Below are 17,112 nucleotides of genomic sequence, written 5' to 3'. Positions count from 1 at the left end.
CCCTGACTGTCTACCCATATCTATATATTATACCGTCTCGCAAGAACCCATTTAAAACGCTCTAGATTTGTGACCCTACATACTCTACCGGAAGTTGGTTAAGCCACTTTAAGTCAATCCCCTGAAAATAAATGAGCTGAGTCTATCAAAGAGTCACTTACGCCACTTTTGATGTCGTCTGGGTTTAATGGGCCATGGGTTTACAATTCTCGCGGGGCGGAACACCGCGACTCGCAGCGGGGAAAGCCGCTGAAATTTGGGGTAAATCGATAATGCAAAAATCTACAAATATATGTTTCCACGAATACATCCATTTCCTGAGCTTATATTTACATAAAACATCACGTAACTGTGGCGTTGGTCGAAGTTCTCTGAGAACTTGCCAGAACAAAGTATTCTCTCCAAGTACACGATGTCATATACACTGTACGTAATACCATTTTGCATCTTACCCTTATAATCATCTATGCCATTGTAATCTTGTACACCATCTGTTTTCACTTGCAACTAGCCTACGGGCATGGATTTAAAATAAACTTGTTATTTTAGATAATACATAACTACCATTCGATTCCACAAAGGATAAAGTAAGGATTATTTTGTGGTTAGAAACAGCGTAATAAAGATATGACTGTGTGTTCTAGGCATCATAGTTTGTATTTGCAGAGTTCGTTGACAGACGTTTTCTATTCTTAGACCCTTACCGCAGTGCCAGAGGTGAAGGCATGCGCAGAAAACCGGAGAAAGGAACGTTGCTTGTAGTGTAGTTAGTTGCACCGTCGTATCTTGAATATAAACGAGGTTGTTATCCACCTAAAGCACCCTGCGTGATGGTTTGTTATCGGTCTCTGAGGGACAGCGGTAGCGGTAATGGGCGCCTGGAGCCCCGAGGGGGTACACCGGAGTTAACGGTAGACGGAAGCCGAGCTTTTAATGGCAGATACCTGTGTGCCTGAGGGGAACGGGAGTAGGGTGGGTGGTGAGAGATGTGTGCACTTATTCGTTGATACAGCAATACGCTGTAGGCAGATAGCATCACTCCATCTAACCTACCGTTCGATTTCCTTCACTTTCACTCATCGGAATTGCTCACATGGGGTACTAGACTGAACAAAACATCTATCTATTCATTTGTTATTTTACCAGGGTACATATATAGCCAAAAAGGCAGTTTTCAGAGGCTCTTGTGGGTAAAAACAAGTAAATGTAATATACATACAAGGACTAACAGAAATCCAACTGAAGTGTAGGAAAGAAGTAATATGATACGATAAGAGGTAGATCAAAACTAACATCATGTCTACCTAGGAAATATAATCAGACAGTTATAACATAATGGAAAAGAATGGAATTTGCATATAAATGCATTTACTAACAATAATGAAATATGTAATGTTTATTTCACTATTAGCTACGATCACCAAAGTAATACATCAATGAGCGAGCTATTATATCAAAATCACCCATTTCTATGCAAACATTTTGTTTATAAGCCTTTGAAAGCAGTCAATGTTTGCTTAATCTTTTGTGCATTTTGTTGGCATGGTCTATAAAATGGAGATAAGATCGTAACAGTATTGGACTGCATGTAGTAGATATTATTCATAGCTTTTATCTTATCAGTGCTTTTGTTGTCTCCTCGCTTGATTTACATAAAGTAGTAGCTGGCTTTGTAAAAAAAATGTTCAGGTTTTCGTGATAAAGGGCCTTTGCAGATCTACATATACGGTAGTTGTCAAACACATGCAGCGTCAATCTTTGCAATCTGTTTTTCATGAATTTACGATGTTGCACTTCATTTTGATAATACCGTTTTATGGGGGAGTGAGTGAGTACGTGTTCTGCTGTGTCCTTCAAACATCATGATCACAACGTTTCTGAAACTTCTTCAAGTTTCGTTTCTTCCGGACACGTACTGAGACACGCCCACGCCACCGGAAACGACGTCACACATGTCCCACCCTTGGCGCGCCTGACGCGTGTACGGGGAGAGTAAATTGCCGTGAGTCGTAATTACGACGTTTCGATGTGAAAACAGCGCACTTCCGGGGAAAAATGGGATACACGTAACGTAGGAAGACTTTTCATCAGTATTATTTACTATATAAGGCCCACATATGTCATGCTATTATATACAGACAGTAACTTATATGAGTATTTCAATAAAATGTAACAAGACGGTTGCTTAGCATAAAAAATCAACGTTTAACAATAATGAACTTTTCTAGAAAAATACCATTCTTACTGTTACATCAAATCTTATTAAACCCCTATTGTGTTTCATTTTATTTTCATTACTTTCTTGTTCTTTATGATTGCTTATTACTTTTTGCCTTATTTCATTTCATTTTCTTTCAATAGTCAATATCTGGGTTTCTGAGATTGACTACGGAGATATTAGTTTATTACTAAATAAAGCAGTCTACAAATCTAGCTCACGAATATATCAGTAAAAATCTTCATAACTTCTCGCAGATATCTGGATATCCGGTGTCCCACTTTTCTGTTTTGCAGTGAAACAAAAAGTTTCAAATTTCCCCCAGGGCAAAGATTTTATCTCAACACAGTCGGCCATCAGCTTTCCTTCTGACAAATGGAAGGGAAAAGAACTACAGCCCTCGGGCCGGTAGATTTTACGTCTACTTTCATCTGTGAATGTCGGGATTCTGACGGTAACTTTATTGCGTACCTGGCGGCTTTAATAACCATACGATAAAAGCAGAGACAGTGAAAATCCTATATATCCTGTGATTCAACAAGAATGAAGTGCTGTCAAGTTGTCATGTCTAAAGTAAGGATTTTCATGACGTTGGCGTTGATTTGAAAGAATTCAAAGTAACTCCTGATACTTCGGGTAGAAGAAAGGCCCAGCAGAACACGCATCAATGTCTTAGACTCAATATGTTTGCATACCATATAGGAGTGGGTGTGTCTGTTACTATGTTCTCCTATGACACGTGCATTTTACAAAGTATTGACATCATCATCGTAACAACACCCTCCTCAGCAGGACCGACTCCCGAAGCCGGTATTCTGGCTTCTGGTGACGTCACCACCAAAACAGATTTCAGCCTATCAGAGGCTTTGCACAAGCCCATCTTGTGCAAAACCGCAAAGGTCGGCGGGAAGCTATCAGCCAATCAGGTTACGTATTACATCGCTACTTTGGGTTCAGAACAAAATAACGGCCGTTTGTGCCAAATAAGGCTAGTTCACTAATTATTAATGAGCAACTGTCAGCAACGTCGCCAGAAGCCAGAATACCTGCTTGGAATAGCAGGGCCGATACGGGAGGTAACGTACCGAGCGAGTCGGGCCTGATGAGGAGGGTGCATAACAAGTATCTTCGACATATGTAGTCTAATGTTACAGTAAGGGGTGTAATTTACATATTGTAATACGTTTGATATGACACATCTTCTTGTGACGTCGAGAAGACGAGTTAAGAGTGGGCACCGGAAGCTCTTTATTGCTGTAAGACGTTGATCGATAGATGGATTGGTTAAATCTATACAAGACAGATGTACCACATCTTCCCTCATGACCCCATGTCGGCCATACTTGTCTGCAATTTGTACCAGTAGGACCAGCGTGCAGTAGGAGCATGGCCGACGTTTATAGAAGACTAGTAAAACAAATAGAAGACAAAATGACTTTTGAATAATTGACGACCTATTCTGTACGCTTGGACGTCATTCCTCCGACTTCCACCGCTCTAATGAAAATGGCAAAATTTTCTATTAGTTTTCATGACGTACGATTTATTTCAATACGTTGCTACAGACAGACAGTATGTCGCGACCTTGTCACGAATGAATACAAACAGACAGGACAAAGATGTGATATACCAATGTAGTATGTGGAAGAATGCAGCAGAAAATATGACTACCCTACTATATAGTACGGTTACCGTTATATTCAATTGAACTCGAAGGGCGTATGGCTGAAATTATGTTTCAGTTGAACCGAACGCATTAGCAGTTTTCCAATATTTTGAAGCGTCCTTGACTGACATGGTTTTGATTTATCGACTTTGTGGTCACTTCACACAAGTGGGTGCTATTGAAGACAAATAAAAACCACACGTAAAAGACGTACTATAGAAACCAATGAACACGCCTGTCGTGGGTATATAGGGATGCATTGCACCTTGAAGAATTGATGCGCAGGCTCACCATTATGGAGCGCCGCCGTTAAGTTTCCATCGCTTCACGCTTGGCTCGTGATTCAAACGTCGGCTGACATAACACAACCAAGATTTACTCTCTAACATTTACACCGAACTCTCCCGTCGCGCTATGACGATATCCCCCTCCTCTTCAAAGACAGGCGATATATCATGTTCAAGTTTCAAAGAAAGCTATTGCTTCGAAATTCAATATTGCCACTGTTTTATTTCGGATATGTTGTCTTTAATGTATTTTGTATATTCCTCTACCATTTACACAGAACCTTCCTCTTAAAAGACAGACGAGATATTCCATTCAAGTTTCAAAGAAAGCTCTTTCTTCGAAATTCAATATTGCCACAGTTTTATTTCGGATATGTTGTCTTTAATGTATATTTTGAGATTCTTAATATTGCCGTTTTCATCTATTTTGCCCCGCCACCGCTTACGTAATAACCATATATCATCATCGTTATTATTCGAAACACACGACCTCTTCGTCTGGGGCACACTACTCTGGGGACGAGTGTCATTTCAAATCCGACATCAATTTTGCTTTTCTCCGAACCAATCTAGGATTTCGCAGAAATCGTTAAGATTTCTGTAGGATAACCCCGAATACGTGACGAGATTTCAGGATATTAGCATATTTGTATGAATGACGTATGGGGCTGCATATATGCATGCCTGTGGTCGTTTGGGATAAGCTCTATAATTCCCCTGAGAAATGAGCGACAAAACAAGCTGGAATTACCGAATCCCTGTACAGACATAACGGCAATTACTCTACTTACTACACCGCGAGCTCGATATCTAGAACGCAGGCCGCAGTGTATTACTGAATGAAGGGACGACATGTTTCTACCCCCATAAAAACGGGGGTACTGTTTTCGGTCTGTGTGTGTGTTTGTTTGTTTGTTTGTTTGTCTTCGTGTGTGCCCCCAGTTATTTAAACACTGTACGATGACAGGATGTGAGGCGGAATGATGGTGTAACCGGAGACTGGCAGGATGGGAAAGTTACGTTGGCTTAGCCAGGCTCCAAAGTTGCATAGGCAGAAAAATGCATAGACGGAATTAGCGAGAAATTTACAATAATGAATAAAAATCAAAACATTCACAAAAACTATAGATATTTCAGGAAGGTATGGGATCTTCGATGTCTTGTTTCTGTATCATGTTTCCACTTGCCTGAGAACCTTTACCAGAGTCATACGAAGCAACATTTTACCGCCCATGTTCATGCGAGCTCACGCGTTAACACTAAAGCGTAACCGCGCGTAGATAGAGGTGAGGTTGTAAAGTGGCAACTAAGGACAGTTGAAGGTCTCACCGAACGAGCTCTTCTCGCCATTAGGAGCGAGCGTTTTCACAATTTATGGTTATCCCTTGTTTCATTATCGCTTTTAAGGGCATAGAAAGGATGACACAACGCCAAAGAAAGGCTATTTAGAATCATAATGTTTGCGATAAGTAAGGCGAACACACACATCTATGTGTAGTAATCAGCGTACAAAAGGCGTCAAAAGCGACCGCCGGTCACACGGAATGGGATATACATCGTTTTCTCTTTTTTCCTGAGGGTCTTTCTTCTTTCATCCCCGCATTAGAGTAATTGCTTTGCCGTTGATTAAGCACAAGCATTACGCGGGGGAAAATGGGGCGACAGTTTTCACTGATCTTTTAAGTTTTGGCAAAAAAAGCAAATAGAATCATGAACAGAGAGTCTAGATCATCTCCTAACAGACGCTGACGGGAGTGAAAATCGTGCGTAGTTTTTATTTCAAGAGAAGCATTTCAGATGTGAAATTAGCAAGAGAAAGGGCTAGAGTCCATGGAACACGGTTGGATGGTGCAGGCGCATTAGGCACATTGAAAGCACCATTCCAGCACCGTGGTTGTAATGTCGGGGTCAGCCATGGATGAAAATGCCATTAGATCGTCTGGCCTGGACCCCACATTTTGGCGACGTTAGAAACTCGTTAAAGGCAACCAAAGCAATATTTGGGCAAAAATGGAAATAAAAAAAATGCTGAAACATTGTTTAGCACATTTTCGTAATAATTTCATACATTTAGGATTTCAAAACAGCACAAAATCGTGCCGTACGATGATTCCCTTAGTTTCGCGAGCCTACAAAATCGGCCACGATTTTCAGTGAGTTCTCACATCACAACAACGTCGTATTTTTGCATCATGGACGTTGCTATACATTGTGATAGTGTTGTTTGCACTAATCATGTATAGAAGTGACTAAATAAATTGACTCTCAAAATCCGATTTTTCGAACCCTAATATTGCTTGGGTTTCCTTTAAAACAACGGCACGGCGAGAGAGAAAGTATAGTGTATGTTACACAGTGTAGCTTAAGGTGTTTTCTGACCACTGGGATTTTATAGCTTTACGCGTCGTTGGTTTAAGAAAGAGAATTTGTATCAGTTATGAGAATGTGACACGTGTTTGAAAATCGAGAAATGACAGGGCGACCTTTCTATGGCGTAATGCAATGTATATTCATACGGCGTATCAATTTGCACTTGAGCCTTGCTTGGGTACCAATTATTCAAATTGTACGTCGCAGAAACAGATCACACGGTGCCGCTCTATCCATGGTACGATGGCTTGTTCATGGCTTGATGGGCAAATAATGATAATGAATGAAACACTAGAAGTGGTGATGGCGGGGTGTGAAAAAATGTATGAATAATGTGCATTTTAATGCGAAAAATTACGGTGCATATTAGCACCTTATCGTCCAATATTTTCTCTAAAAATAAATCCTCATCCAAATATCATTATTGCTATAATCCATTTCCAAAAACTCTGGTCTGCGGCCCATGCAGACAAAACAAATTGTAGACTGAATTATTTTACATTTTATGGGTTATGAAAATATGATGAAATTATTCATAATGCACAGCGACAGCACCATTAATATCATATATTGTGTCCCTCGTCTATCTAAACACCGCACCGACATGAGTAACATTATCTGCATGTAAATAACGCCTCAGGGTTAACCACCTGCTGTCCCGAGCTTATACACAAACACCTTATCCCATTACGTTATTACCCACGCTGTGTGTACACAAATAACCGCGCCACACCTTTTATAAAAGGGGGTAAAATCAAGGAAAATGGACAAATGGTAGGTATGGTAAGAGGTGGTGCTTACCTGTACATCCCCCACCGTGTACTTGCCCCATCCTTCTCGGTGTTGATCAGCAGGTATCTCCGTAAAAACTGTTAGCAGCTTACGGTGTCATCGCCACCTGAGCAGCGTACCTCCGCATCCATTCATTCCGCCTCTTCACGACTATCGTCTGCAGTTGCTATGGTAACGGAGCATCGGGAGGCGGCTAGATGCTCTCTGTCCCGGCTCCCAGTGCTGAAATCCTAGTCCAACTGCGTTCGTGTGAGACTGAAGGGTGCAATTACAGACGTAAAATCCCGCTGTAAGTGCGGTGAGAGGAGAACACCACGTTTCTGTCAGTGTCGTCTGATTTTGGGTTATACCATCCACAAAGAAGGGGTGCGCATGCCTACATCTAGTAACGCTACATAGAGACAGTACGGGAAACTGCGTGAATATCCATTTGTAGACTTCATGTTTATCGTTTGAAAAGGAGGCAATAGTGACAGACCGTTTCCATCAAACCGTGATGTTTACATGTTTTGGCTCCATGGTTGCACATTTATCAGATAAATCTATAGTTACTGGCCTGATACCATCCTAGCCGGAGGGATAGTGGGAACGGAATGCAACTGTCCGTCTTGTGGAACGTTTCCATCTGGCACTTTTTCTGGGATTCTGGCGAGCTGTGCGCACCCACGACCTCATATAGAGAGTTTTTTGCTGTCACGTGACATTTCATCATCCGCCATTTTGGTGGATTAAAGAAAACATCTAACCGTTGGTTTTCCTATTCCTCTACGTGGATGCCTTTTACCTCTGTGTGTTTAGAAACCATCAGACCATGAATAGCCCCTTAATTAAAATCGTTTGAAAGTTTGCACCAACGTGGGGGCATTTTCCTAATAGTAGAGCTGAATCCGCGTCGAAGAAACTACTTATTATGAATGTAGGGGGCTTCTAAGACGCGGCTTCAGCTCTGCCATTAGGAGAATGCGTGGGGATGATTATAAGTTGAAACGTCAGTTGCAAGGTTCCTTTGTGTACAGCAATGTCATCTGTGAAAACGTGACATCGATTTGTTTTTACTTCATATTCATGAACAGAAAAGAGCAGTACATGTAGAGAGAAAACTTGCTACCAGAACTGAATATTACGTGCTGTACTTTTATCATATGCGCAACATCAGATAAAATACTTCCTGTGTCCGCATTCTTAACATAGCTCTAACAAATAGCACAGGACCTCGGCTCATAACTCAATATTCCATTTTCTCTTGATTCTATGCCGCAAAAAATGAGGTCCTCGGGGGATGGCCGTTATCAGTATATATTCCCGCCGCATCTACCTCCGGGGCTGATTGGGCTGTAGATAGATCTGTTCATAAACAGAACGAAGCGAATACATGTCATCTACGAACCATTGTGTGATTTATGATTGCTTTGAGGCTATTCTACAGAATTATTACGATGACTGTATTAGTTATTCTATTGGGTTGAGGGTCAGGATGGAAAATTTCTATAGCAGTAAATTAGATACAAATCTAGTCAGAGAAGTGGATTTTTGACTAAAGAAAGTAAAAACAGGTTGCAGTATATTGTTAAGAATGGTTAGATTTTTTGACTGCTCTCCTGTCATTTGTTTATAAACTGACGGATGTATAGTAACTTTAATTAGGTAACATGATTCGAATACAAATCAATATTTTTGTTGATTATAATCTTTCTGAATACTAAAACGGACCCAGGCCGAGCTAACACTTCGAATAAACCTAGACTGGTAACGGAAAGTATACTTTGTACATTTATCTTACATGTCACATAGCCTGCACCACCCCTGTATCAGCAATGGTTCATCCTACTGTGTACAAGCTAATGATATAGACGGTTTTCCCTCTGGGACATCATTACCGGCACTATCTGGAAAACTCCGCGGAGCGAGCGAGAGTGGTAGCTCTCCACGGAGCACATGTCCACCCCCATTCACTTACAGGAGAATCACCATATAGACGCATGGCATTGGCCTGTCGCATACATCAAGTGCGTAGTGAAGGGTGATGTTTAAAACATTTCCCAGGACTTTGGCTTGTCAACGTACGGTCATCATGATTAATGGCACCAAATATCTGTATACATTTCATCATTCGTCAATATCGCGTTCACTGAGCATTGTAGAATGTCGCTGACGAATCAAAACAAAGGAGAAGCACATTCAAACTGATGCCGGTACAGAGTCAAGTTGCAACTATTTTTAGATGCCTATGTGTATACATACATAAGTATTTGGCATGCGTATTTGACTTCATTGTTTTAGTTAACGTTGGGTAACATAAATTCGCGGGGTACTTAAATTCGGGATTTTTCGAAAACGGGGTATTTAGGGATAAATGCTAGATGCAACATCAGTTATACCGCTAGAAATGCAAACTTGACAGACTAACGTATTCAGAACACTGTCTGAAAAGCTTCGATGACCATGCATTAGAAGTTGGCTACGTCAAAAACTCTCCATCCCTTATTGTCACAGTCTGAGGGCTTCGTGGGAGAATTATACCACATAGTTGTTCGCTGGTTTATAAGACAAATGTCACATCCGCTTCCTGCTCAACACAATCATTTACAATATAACTTATTAGAATCTCTTTTGCTAACCTACAACTGGACTCTAATTAATCATCAAAACGCCTCTTTGTTGCTACAACCAATGGTTACGGCACTACGGTGAATTTTCCCGCCGCCATATTCGTTACCCAGAATCCTGCTATTCGGCAGACGACAAACGTTTGCGAGGAACACTTTTTTGTCTAAATGTTGTGTGTGATAGTGGACTGATGGCGATATTTTCCTCAAAGTTTGCTCTTAGCACAAGCAGAAACACGTGGACATAGTAGTATTACCATTTCTACGGCATCCAGCTAACGCCCCGATGAATAATGTACAGATTTCCATGACGGTGGGGGTGAACTTTGAGTGACGTTCTACCGACTCAACACACGGGTTGTTCCCGAATACCTGATGCGTGCGGTACGGCCGTTTTTACGTGTATTTTTTTTACTTGGACACGTCTATATCCATAGCACTCTCCTCAAGCCAAGGATGGAAAGAATAGCTGCTGTATAAAATGTAATTAGTGGTAAGATATTGAAGACGAATCTTCTCTCCCGAATTAATGTTCACCCCTGTCCGACAGCACCGTCATTGTGCGTGCGGCGGACGGTAGTTTCAAGTTGAAATATTATGGTGTCAGCACGACTAGAGACAACATCTACCATATATATGATTAGTGCAAAGATAGTACATGATACTGACAGAATAATAGAAAAAAAGGATGGTTTATTGTTCTGCTAGATTGATTTCAGTCAACCATTATCGGAAAAATCCCGAATTTATGTTACCCAACTTTACATGTGAAATCTATTAACGTTATCACAAATGTTACGCGTTGTACCAGAGAAAGGTTGTTTTAAAAGTCAGTTGATCCATATGCCATTCTCCACACGTTTCTCTCCAAAGAACGGAATCAAATTTGCTGAGCCGTGCGACGTCAATTAGATTACCTGTTTGATAGGTCTGACGGACTTCCGTTAATTCTACTGCTTTTCTCTTTAAGGAAATAGTATCAGCTACTTGATTACGCGTGTATCTAATCGCAGACATGCTTTTGTAAGTCAAATATCAGTTTAAGCGATAAGATAACCGAATATACTAGTATCCGTCAAGTAGATTGATAAACAAGACTTCAAATATCTCAAGACCGCTTGAAATATCAAGTTGAGTTTCTCGCATGTCTTGTTCGATTTTCATTGATCATGCAAATGCGGTTTTGATTAGCGCCACATGTGTCCATTGATCACTTGCTGTTACTCTACGGTGAACATGACTAGCATATAGAAAACATTTCATTGCAAAATGACACAGACAAACAGACTAGAACCAATACCTCCTCGTCAATTAGTAGCCTCTTCCATTGACCCCATGACCTGGACTGTCATGTCGGATTAAGGACCCGTTCCACCGCGATCAAACACCTCTGAACTCTACTTCCTCGGACACTCCGTCAAGTCTCGGTCACCTTCCCACACACTTCCTGCCACTCTACTGTGAGAGTACTCAAAGAAATACGGACACACACAAGGATAACAAACAGACACATCGAGAACAAAGGGTCCGTACTCAATAAGTAAAAGGCACACAAAAAAACGTGCTCCAGATCACTCATTTCAAACATATCCAAAAGTTAAACCCCTACACCCAAAATTCCACCAGTCCCACTTTTCTCGATGAAATGATTTGAAACAATGTATTTACTAGGCATGGCCTAATTGATGCCTAACCGACGTAGTCCAGAAGAGTCTGCCGGGCTCCTTGCCAAGGCAATTGGATCTATTTGCAATGAGAAGTTCTCCTATCGATTTGGCAATTACATAAGCTTAGAGTGGGGTCTGGGAATCGCTGACACAGGTAATGTTCCGATGATGTTGTAAAGGCGAGAGCATTGATTTAAAACAGACGACTGGCTTTATGAATAACTAGAAATCAAACCTGTGCATTATAACGCCTGTTGAATTGAATTGAGTACTAGTGGAATGGCTTAATATAAATGTATTTCCGTCTGGTTTGTGCCTTGCATCTTGCATCTAACTTTTCAAGCTCAGTGTACTTCACTGAGACATGGGGATGAAAAGAAAATGGGTGCAGCACATTTTGATCCATGACAAGAAAGTGTAGAAATTGTACATTTTTACAGATCCAGCTATCGAAGAAACTACCTTTGCCCCCGTATCTCTCGTACAATTTGTGTGTGTGTAGAGGACTGGGATGATATGCGGTGCATTTTCTTACAAAAAAGCATTCACTTTCTCACGCGCACGGCCCTACCTTGTTCTACCCAGAAGAAATAGACTTCTGACCACACATGTACACACACGAACACACACAGACATTTGGGCAAGTGCCAGAACCTGAGTCATACCCCCGTTGCAGTACAGGCTCTTAAGTAAGGAATAAGTTTTCCAGTATACAAATATACATGAATGTCGTAACCACCCTCCTTCCGTTACAAGATACGTGCGTTATTGAGCAAACAAAAGAAGGCGATTACGCTCTTACGTCGTACAAGGGCGACGAATATAGTGTCACTGTTAGTATAACGAGTACAGAAATTGATGCACAAATCGTTGCTGGCCGGTACTTCACGAAAATGTCTACATACCGTCCTGAAAATTGTTACAAAAAAGCCGTATTGACCTTAAAATGGTACAAGAAAGCTACATATCAGCAATGGAAAGAGCCCCGATGCGTTATGTGTGGCGCTGCGAATTCGTGACTCCATGGATCGATTTATTGCATTTCATGTAGTGGAGCGGGTGCCGAATTCCAACCAAGGTGTCACTTATTCTTTGCAAGAGAACCGAGCTTTGACATTCCCTATCCCCTTAGATAACATCGCAATGCATTACCGAGTACTGCAGTCAAACGTTATGCAGATTATTATAAGAAATTCGGTTAGAAATACATCTCTAGCTCCAATGTAATTTGATGTAACTTGAACGTAATTCTACGGGTGGCACGCATAATAACAGCCGGCACTTAGCACCAAGGACATGACTGATGTCACCGTAAAACTGCTGTAACTCAGCACAAAGTGGCAACAAAATCCACTTATATAGCTACAAATTTATCACAAGTTCTAAATCATCCTTGGGCGCTAAACCCTGGATTTAATATTGCGCGTAATAGTGATGTTGTCTGGTCGCTTTTTATGCCACTGCGCCTTGGTTATCTTCGACCCTTTCAGAGAAGATTTAGAGTGTCTGGTATTCTGTTACTCCACTCCTTAGGGTATAGGGGTGTTAAACTCGGGATATCTTCCCTCAACTTTCGTCGAAGTGCACCGTGACAGCCATGCTGTGTTTCTACCCAAGGGGCCCCATATGTTTTGCACTGATATGACATGTAGTTTGTAGAGTTAGCTGTGGCGCCGGTAAGGCGTGGTGGCGCGATCCTTGAGTAGAGTCCTCTTTCAGGTCATTAACGTTACCACGAGTAAAACACAAGCGAAACGACAGAAAGGTGTTGTTATATCAATACATCACTGTAACTGGATAGGAATTGAGTCATTGGCAGGCAGATATCGTTGTCTTGTGATGAACTCAGCAGTCGTGTACATGTGCGATAAGAGATAGGGTCACACTGAGAGAATGAAATTGATTCTAGCGCGGAGCCGTTGATTTATTTTCCCCACCTTTTCGTCGGTGATTTACACACTTGCGACCTCTAAACTTCATGTTCAGTTACTGAAGCCATAACTCGTCGTGGAACTATGGAAAAGTTTCAATTTAACTTTGTTCCCTTGGTTTTATCAAACTTGTTATGTACTGCTGGCTGACATACGAAGTCTGCAAAGTCGGCAGAGTTCCCAGAAAAACGACACAGTCTGAGATTTTCTGGATAAATGCCAGAGACCTCTCCTTGATAAGTGCGTCTTTAATGCTTGAAACGTTCCACAGTGTTAAAACTAATATAATATGGTCGTGTGTGTCATGATGTAGTTTTGCCTTCTTAGTGGTAAGGGCTTTCCAAATCCAAGACAATTTTCTTCGCTCCTTGCTTTGTTTCCTGAAGGCACTCAAAGCAATTGACACAAATCCCTGATAGCCGAGACGACATGGTTGAGACATGACTAGTGGTAACCTGGGAACGTGTGGCGTCAGCCTCGCTATCGTGTTCTTGCAGACTCGTCCCAAATGTCACAAGAATTCAATTCCAATTTCACCCCCCGTGTTTGTGTGTGTGTGTGTGTGTGTGTGTGTGTGTGTGTGTGCGTGTGTGTGTGTGTGTGTGTGCGTGTGTGTGTATGTGTGTGTGTGTGTGTTTCCACGATTTCACATATACACAATGCTGCATTGCTATTCATCCTCAGTGCTGATACATTTGTCAGTGAAACTGGAAAAGGGTCGCAAGGCAGTATGGGTAATGGGGTGAAGTCTGCTATCTCTAATTGCCTCCTTATTGATTTATTTCTTATCCATGCTACTTATAGCTACTCTGTCACTTGGCACATATCTATAAGAAAAGGGCACGAAAGTTGAAAAAATCATACTTATATTTGACAAGAAAAAGCAATTCTTCACCCAGCAGATGTCTATTACCTGTATGTTACCTTCATGCATGCAGGATACTATACTTAAGTTCATTGTTGCGCCGAAACTGTTAAGCTTCACCTACAGACCATGAAAAACATCCCGACTGAAAATTACTGCCTACTTCACTATCTCCAATCCTCAGGAGTCTCCCTCTCATTTTCTTGGCTGACATTCTGCATAGTTCAAACACTGGATTGCTGTTATTGGAGCTATCTGTATTCTACAGGAGTTAGCTCAAATGTAGCTTTGAACCGTGAGGTAGATATTTGACCGATATTTTGATTTACATGTATGTGTAGCAAAGAGCATAATTCATACGTCCAAGCACCCATTCTTGCACAACTCACTTTCAAACCAGTCATCAAAAGTAAGTAGATAAAGTATATTTGAACAACTTATGAGCACTCACTCTCTCTTATGAACAGGTGTTTTAAAATGATTGAACGAGATGCAATCCCTGAAACAAGACGATAAGAAGAGTTGAAGGTTGGTTCAGAATTTTTACCGATCCACCCCATTGAAGATGAAATACACGTAATGTTATCTCAACAAGGCCGACTGTGATGTCTAATGAGCGCGTCCCCCACATGCGTGGGAAGATTATGTTGTGTCCGCAGACTGTCTGTCGTGTGTGGGGTAGAGATAGGTTGACGTTAATGAATGTTGGCTGACACAGAGGCCTTCAACATACATGTCTACCGTCACACTTCCAACCTTGATGGCGTTAGTACATTTGTATAAGTATGTGAGCAGGCAATTGAAATTGATACATTGTACATTGTAATAACAGTGACTACATCCTATGTTATGCCAAAAACAGTTACTCAAACAACTGGATAAGATTTTGAAACAGTCAGACGTTTCAGACAGCATCTGCTGTCTTTCGTCAGTGACTAAAGGGTAAAATTGGAGAACCAGGATTTATACCAAAACTCAATTGATATGTTGATGAGGTGAAGACAATTTAGGATGGTTCAATAGAAGACTAAGTCAAGACAGAGGATGCTGTCTGAAACATCCGACTGTTTCAAAATTTTATTCAGTGCTTGAGTAATGTTAACTGTAAATGTCTAACATTCATTAACATGCATCCTATTTTTATCCCAGGTTAATTAAATCTCTTTGCCGTTGAAGATTAACCCTAAGACCTACGGTTCAGTAGCACCGTGTCCTGTGGCAAGGAGATTGAGACAAAGAGGCATCGATATGGCCACCTTGACCATGTATTACATTTATTAATATTAATTCAAATGTTATGCATGGGTTTCAAATCAGGGCACATCAGATTTGGACGCAAGTCACTTTCAGAAACTCTGTTCAATGTTCCTATTAATACGGAAATAAAGATTAGAGCAGCACATTACTACAGCCATTCATTCATAAATCATTCAAAACTCTTCAGAGGAAATGTATGAAAATGCTGTTACAGCAAATGGGATGATAAAGAGAGGCATGTAAAACAGTATGTCTTATTTAGACGAGAAGGAAGCGGGAGATTTAGCTGGGAATTACTGAAAGTAGAAACATTATCCTAGACCTTTGGCCGGGATTGAATGTAGCCAGACAGTAGGTGAAGGGAATAACCAATAAGCTAACTTTAGGAACTCACCAGAGTTACCAGTGCCCTGCAGAAATGTCTACAGACTGTTAGTTTGCTTTCGTTCAGACCCTTGTAAGGCCCTAAGTGGCACATAGGGAAGCAAGTTTCCTTGCAGTTTCTGTAGCAGGGCATACTTTTACAGGGAGGAGTTGCTATCCCTTCCTCTTTAACGTCCTCATGGCACCTCCTTGAACACGGGGCTACCATTTTATGTCCCTTCCAAAAGATGGGTCGGCCGGAACTGTGCAACCCCAACCAAGATGTCCTGGCCCAGGGTTGAACCAGGGTCTCCTAGCTAGCAACTAGCTAAAATGTAATAAAAATGTAATTGGAACCAGGAGCTTAGCTGTGAGGTTACTACCAGTTTAGCTATATGGACATCCTTTCTATTTTGCTTTTACTAAATTTACTTATTTTGCTCTGAAATTCTAGTACATTGTATAAAGACTAGTACATTGTGGAAGAAATAAGGACAAAATGATAAAAACAAAGTAGTTACACAATTTACAATGCTAAAGGCTGCTTGGTCTTTAGTCGCCAATCTGTCTTGATTTTCTACAAGTGTGCAATATTGCCTGGTAGATTATTAGGTTTTGTAGGAGCCCATTCATCTTTGGTCTCCGTAGCGTAATTAGCCCATAGTCCCTGGGGCATAATAACCCCTGGGGTCACGTGGTGGTCCATGATGTATGGAGAGCACCACTCATTCGACTGGGGTCTGACCATGGCCAGATGAAACCCCTGATAACACAGACTTTCTGTCCATCCATCTTACTTTAGCCGCAAGGCCATTGCCCCCCTCCCGTAACTGGAGCAGCCTTGGGATAACTATTGATCAGTCTCTACTAACATTTTCCTCAGTGACAACTGGAATATTTCATGAAGGTATCAGATCTTGAATTTCCTAGCACTTATCATATATTAGCAGGAATTATACTACAGGTGATGTACTCTCAACACCATCTGCTGTCTGTGATTAATCTGTAATGGTGTGATCTTCGAGCAGATATAGGGAGGGAGGATCATGAAATCATAGCAATCTTTGACCACCAAGTTGTTTTTTTTACA

At 41.2% G+C, this 17,112-nt stretch overlaps 1 protein-coding gene across 1 annotated transcript in view; it reads right to left on the bottom strand.

The window, feature by feature from the left end:
* Positions 1-7,511, bottom strand: part of LOC136444603 (rho GTPase-activating protein syd-1-like) — a 65,844-nt gene extending 58,333 nt beyond the window's left edge. The window contains exon 1 of the mRNA XM_066442229.1: positions 7,343-7,511. Coding sequence (XP_066298326.1) covers positions 7,343-7,373 — 31 coding nt within the window. The 5' untranslated portion in view covers positions 7,374-7,511. The remainder of the gene's footprint in view (positions 1-7,342) is intronic.
* Positions 7,512-17,112: the final 9,601 nt, after the last annotated feature.

This window comes from Branchiostoma lanceolatum, chromosome 11 (genome assembly GCF_035083965.1).
Source record: "Branchiostoma lanceolatum isolate klBraLanc5 chromosome 11, klBraLanc5.hap2, whole genome shotgun sequence".
NCBI classification, from domain to species: domain Eukaryota; kingdom Metazoa; phylum Chordata; class Leptocardii; order Amphioxiformes; family Branchiostomatidae; genus Branchiostoma; species Branchiostoma lanceolatum.
Note: the sequence above shows the minus strand (reverse complement) of the source record. Positions and strands in the feature narration are given on the sequence as shown.